Source organism: Notothenia coriiceps, unplaced genomic scaffold (assembly GCF_000735185.1).
Source record: "Notothenia coriiceps isolate Sejong01 unplaced genomic scaffold, NC01 NC01_scaffold00000339, whole genome shotgun sequence".
In the NCBI taxonomy this organism is placed as follows: Eukaryota; Metazoa; Chordata; class Actinopteri; order Perciformes; family Nototheniidae; genus Notothenia; species Notothenia coriiceps.
Window position 1 is genome coordinate 11929932 of NW_011333040.1, and position 5481 is coordinate 11935412.

Below are 5481 nucleotides of genomic sequence, written 5' to 3' on the forward strand. Positions count from 1 at the left end.
TACCTAGGATGAAAATTACAAGCCTCTCATCTTTTTAAGTGGGAGAACTTGCACAATTGGTGGCTGACTAAATACTTTTTTGCCCCACTGTATGTATTCACAGTCAATATATTTCATCTAAGGGCCTTAATGTACACTTCAAAGCCACTATTACATTAGATTTCTACTAAGAATGATTTCAGTAGTAAAAAGATATAAATGCAACACCGTGTAATAGAAGCAATATATACTGGTATATTACAAACTCTGTACTAAAGACCAAGTAACCCCACTTAGTAGTGCAAATTAATTTTAAAAAACAGCCATGTCTTACCATCTGTAAAATATTGTAAGATGCTTTAGGCTTTATGAAAAAAATGTCTTCTCAACATGCCATGCTCAAACCTTGATAAGACACTGATACACATCATACACCTGATTGTACGTCCCATGTGATGCACCTCGCTCCATCCATTAAAAGCTATTGTGACATTTTCTCTATAATTGTATAGAGGCAGACCTGTGGTAAAACTCCCGGTGAGGCCACACCGTACTCCAGCCCCTGTCCTTCACAGCCAGGGCCATCTGCTCCAGGTTGCGGGGGTTCCTGTTCACAAAGGTCGGGCTCACGGACTCATTTTCCTCGGCGCAGGGCTCCGGCTGAGAGGCGGCCTGACTCAGACACCGAGCTACAACACAGACATTAAACATAAAACACCAAGGCGACAGATAAACACAACACCAGCATGAGACGTTAGTAGCTTTCCTGTTCGAACAATTATATATTACATATCATACAACAACTCACCTGTCTGGTTTGCAGCCAATATTGGACGACATCCTTGAAGTTTACCTAACAACACCCGCACGCTCAGAGCCATCTTAGCTGTGTTCAATGAGCCGAGCTTCAGTAAAACACCATCGGCTTAAAAATATAAATACTTGCCTCCAGATATTTAATAACAACAAAAATCACCCTGACATGTGGAGCGCCATCTTTGACATTCAGACAACATCCGGTTCAGTATGTGCTACTTTAGAAGCAACACTGAAGGAAACACACCCGAGTGCTTCAAAGGTTCCGCCTACATGTCTTCTTGTCAGACTTCTTGCTGAATAAAAGAGCCGCACTACCGGTTAATTAGATCTACAGTAATATCCTGTAGGCTACTGGAAATGTGTAATGTATATTTGAAATATAAAATTACGTACTTTATTATTCCTGAAGGAAAAATGTAAGGCAATTATTGTGCCAGAGATTGCTATATATAAAGTGTCATTCCTGCAGCAGTGTCTGATAGAATATCATTATGAGTAAGATGCATTTATTAAAAGTAAGTAAATTTAAATAGAAAATTAATATTATGCATAACTCATTACGTTTTAGGTTTACATTTACTCCACATGTGTCTGACAGAAAAATAAAATTCAAGTATTTTATTGTACAAAAGACATGATCATACACAAATAAGTATGCATCATTAGAGATGAACCTGCCAACAGGATAAAGGATGGTTAGGAGGATGGGCTCCATAAGTCAGCAACATTACACTGCCAGTTACATTACATGTTAATGAATTAATAAAATAGTGTATTGTCATACATATTCAAACGTTTTTATTCCATGCAGTATAATTTGCCGATAATACTTTTGTGTGTATTTAAGTAATCTTTTTAATGTCTTTTTTTTTATTTATTTATTTATTTATTTTTAAATGGTGGTAATACTTTTCATACTTACACAAAGGTAAACGATTTGTATAAATCTCCAACACTAGTAAACTCACAAATGAATGTAAAACATGTGACAGTTAAAAAGCAGGACCAGGCAACAAAGGTAACCTGTTCAATGAATGAAAAAAAAAAGATTACACAAGAAAATCATATTTAATTTCAGTTTTAATTTTATCCATTTTACAGTACAAATCGGCATAAAAAGGAGAGCTGTCCTGGCAGAGTTTTGTTCCAAATAGTGTTCTGATCTGTCCAAAAGACTTCATGGATACACAAATACTCTTAGTAAGGCACCTGCAAAACGTTTTAGTACCAACAAATGTGTGAAGTACTCGGAAGACAAGGCAATGAGGGACACAGATCTCTGGCTCATGTAATCATTAGAACACTCACACAGGGCTGGCTTTCCTAAGCACAATAAACCAACGTGAAAATCATGCATTCCCTTGAATTGCAGAACAGATTTATGAATTGGTTTCTTTTCCCTTTTTATAAATTGATGCATTTCAATACATATTCATACATTGAAAAGTAAACAATTAGTATTTTTTAAGCTAAAAAGTAGTACATAATACTACTAGTGGAAATAAAATTAGCAAGAGGATACAAAAGTGTTTTTTTTCATTTCATATAATGCAATTGTAATTCACTCTCTAGGGAATAAGAGAGATAATAACAGTCTTTTGATCATTGTTCACTTCAATTTAACCATTTCAGAGCCAACAGGCCATAGACAGGGGACACATTGATTCTGATGTGTGTAGTTGTATTCCAAGTGCTATATAATAAACATCATTTAAAAGTAACCGTGATGTAGTCCTAAGAAAGGATTTGGCTGGTCATATAGCAGCTGATCCACTGATGAGAGATGAGAAGGAGAAGGGGCTCAGCTTGTAGCCCGTCCCGCTGTAGAACTTGTTCTGAAACTCCACCCTGTCACAGAGAGAGAAGCAAAGTCAATGTGCGTATAAACAAAGTACTAAAATAATCAATATTCCTGCCTACTACGACCTAAAGCTTAACACCATTTCTGAGTTATAAATGATTGTCTTGGTGCTGCTCTGACCTTCTTTATTGTACTTCTGGCAGGAAATGCAATCCCTTTGAACAACGCTTTAAGTCCATGAGTTGATTAAGAAATAATAAAAACATATGGATATTCATGATCCCTAAATGGATGTTTTGCTGACCTGTGAATTTCTTTAGATTCTTTCTCTCTTTCCACCATCAGTTACACACAAAGAAAAAAATCAAGATGTGCACATTCATCCTGGAGAATGAACATTTTTCTTTTGTTGTACATTTGTCTTTTTTTACAAACCTAAATCAACCTTCCCTCCTCTGTTTATGTGTAGGAGCATTAGAAGCTATACAAACAGACAGGTTTTCTAATGTGAGAGAATTGTTGTTGTTGTTGTTGTGAGATAATTGTTTTCTGATTTAAGATACACTTTTTAGTTAAATGTCCTCCATTAATGAGCTACTGGTTGGATCATTTCTTTTTGTTGTGTTTAAGTGAGGGAAGGTTTATTTTAGGGAAGGTTTATTTTAGGGAAACTTGGGACAATTGTCCAAGTACTGCACAATGCTTTACTTTGGTGACTTTAATAGTCTATAAATTACATAACTGACTAACTAACTCCCTGAACTGAAGCAAACATTAGTTCCAGATGTTACTCAGTGCAGATATTCAGCCTAGTTATTCATATTTGTCAAAACACAATTTCCCCTTTGTCTTCTTTTCCCTTCCATCTTTACCAGTGCAGACGGAGCGCGTGCAGGAAGGCTGAGAGTCCCTCCATAACCAGCAGGATGCAGACCGTCAACATAGCGAAGAAGGCAAAAACCACAACGAGGACTGCAGACCCCACATAGCCGTCCCACCTCAGGGCGATGCGCATCACCATGACCCACAACACCTCCGACAGCTCTGTGGAGACACAAATAACTCTCCGTCAGACAGCCGTGTGTATGAATAACCAACTGGAAAAGAAGGGTTGTGCGAGTGTGTTTAGAGGAAGTCTGACAGCGTATGCATCATGTGAGCATGAACGTGTACGTTGTGTTTGTGTGAGTCAGTACGGGTGCTACTAACGTGCGTGAGCCAAGCTGAGGGCCCAGAGTCGGAGGTAAGAGGCGGTGTTGGAGATGCAGCCCAGGCAGTACTCTATGGTGTGGATGGCTTGATGCATGTACACGTCTGCAACGTCAAACTCCTGCAGACAGCACAGAGTCAACACCAACACAATCACAGCAGCACATCTCTGGCTGGATGTTCAGGGTATTCAGCGTTCTCTCTTACCTCCTCCTCCTCAGCAGCTCCTCCCTCCACCTCCCCCTGACGAGCGTTAATGGAGCCTTCGTCGGCCATCAGCGGACGTCTGTCTCCCCCCTGCTGTTGCAGAGAAACAGAAAATCCATCAGAAAAACATCCGAACCCAAGAGTAATGGTTAAGATTCAGTGTAACTCTGACTCACTAGATGACGTCGTCTTCTCTTGAATGTGATGTATTCGCACGTGGGCTTCCCGAACAGGAGGACCGGCACAGAGCACAGAGCCAGCACCACCAGGATCTGCTGCACCAGAATCTGTTCATGAAGAGTCACAGGACGGGCTGTTACGCTCACACATGCTCACCGCAGCAGGTTATTTTTAAAAAAGGAAAGCACAAGTGTTTCTGAAAATGGTGTACTTTCAGTTCTTCAAAACATTTCTTAACAAATGCCATAGTTTCTTTTTTACTTTCCAGGTGATTTCAGTTCATATTAGTACACTATGAAAATGAGTTTGCAGACAGTACACATGATCAATATTACAACTCCATTACCAGGAGCATTTCATTGTACTGTTTGTCAAATCCACAGGGTTATTAGAAAACAGCAATTGTATTATTGTTGACTGTGAATGCGGTTAAAGCATTGATTGTTTTAAGAAGCTTTCTATTGGTACAGTATGTTCATGTGCTTGTGGCAAACTTCGATACATCTGAGGTTTTGGAGTTATCTGCCAAACAGCCTTGTATTCACTTGGTGAAAAAGAAAACCCAGTAAGTGCAAAATCACACACACACAGGGAAAATAAAGTTCATTCTTTTTTTAAATATACCTCCCAGTACCCAGGGTCTTATAAATAACCTTGCCTTAAGATAATGTAGACTCAGAGTGGGGTTTCAGGTCTCAAGCTGGTTCTTCAAGATGACTTCATTCAACAAAATTAAAACAATGGTTTCAAGGAATGAGGAAAATTGCACTAATCCATATAAAAGCTATAGCATGCTTAAAATGCTTGGTGGAAGATTGATATAAAATATGTTAAAACATATAGGTTCCTTCTAGGGAGATGAACCAAGCACACACCTGTCCTCCGTAGAGTTTGGGGTTCCCGGGGTTTTCTGTGAAGAGGAACATGTCTATGAAGTGGATCAGTATACTGGGAGCGATTTGTGACTGGTCGGGACTGTAAGCAATCCACTTGAAGATCACCATGAAGATCAAGTAGCCAAAAAGGCAGAGCATGAAGAACAGCTCTGGGATCAGCACAAAGAAGATGCTGCTCCTCTTGCCAAAGTGCCTGCAGATAACATAAACCAGGGAATTCAGAAAATATGTGAAGGCAAGTCACACACACACACACACACACACACACACACACACACACACACACACACACACACACACACACACACACACACACACACACACACACACACACACACACACACACACTACTACTACTAACACGACACACACACACGACTACACTACACA

The 5481-nt window shown here is 39.4% G+C and overlaps 2 protein-coding genes across 3 annotated transcripts in view; both read right to left on the reverse strand.

Moving 5' to 3' along the window:
- The window catches only part of mrpl18 (mitochondrial ribosomal protein L18), a 7901-nt gene extending 6880 nt beyond the window's left edge, over nucleotides 1-1021 (reverse strand). Inside the window, exons 1-2 of the mRNA XM_010771655.1 lie at nucleotides 788-1021; nucleotides 500-668 (exon numbers count right to left, since the gene is read on the reverse strand). Of these exons, the coding sequence (XP_010769957.1) occupies nucleotides 500-668; nucleotides 788-860 (242 nt within the window). The 5' untranslated portion in view covers nucleotides 861-1021. The remainder of the gene's footprint in view (nucleotides 1-499; nucleotides 669-787) is intronic.
- An 826-nt stretch (nucleotides 1022-1847) lies between these two features.
- LOC104945931 (T cell immune regulator 1, ATPase H+ transporting V0 subunit a3) overlaps nucleotides 1848-5481 on the reverse strand; it is a 14408-nt gene continuing 10774 nt past the window's right edge. Inside the window, exons 16-21 of one of the 2 annotated variants that reach the window (XM_010771673.1) lie at nucleotides 5071-5284; nucleotides 4192-4302; nucleotides 4016-4105; nucleotides 3809-3929; nucleotides 3472-3643; nucleotides 1848-2646 (exon numbers count right to left, since the gene is read on the reverse strand). In XM_010771673.1, coding sequence (XP_010769975.1) covers nucleotides 2553-2646; nucleotides 3472-3643; nucleotides 3809-3929; nucleotides 4016-4105; nucleotides 4192-4302; nucleotides 5071-5284 — 802 coding nt within the window. In that variant the 3' untranslated portion in view covers nucleotides 1848-2552. Of the gene's footprint in view, nucleotides 2647-3471; nucleotides 3644-3808; nucleotides 3930-4015; nucleotides 4109-4191; nucleotides 4303-5070; nucleotides 5285-5481 lie in introns of both variants that reach the window. The other variant, XM_010771663.1, reaches the window with a different exon arrangement.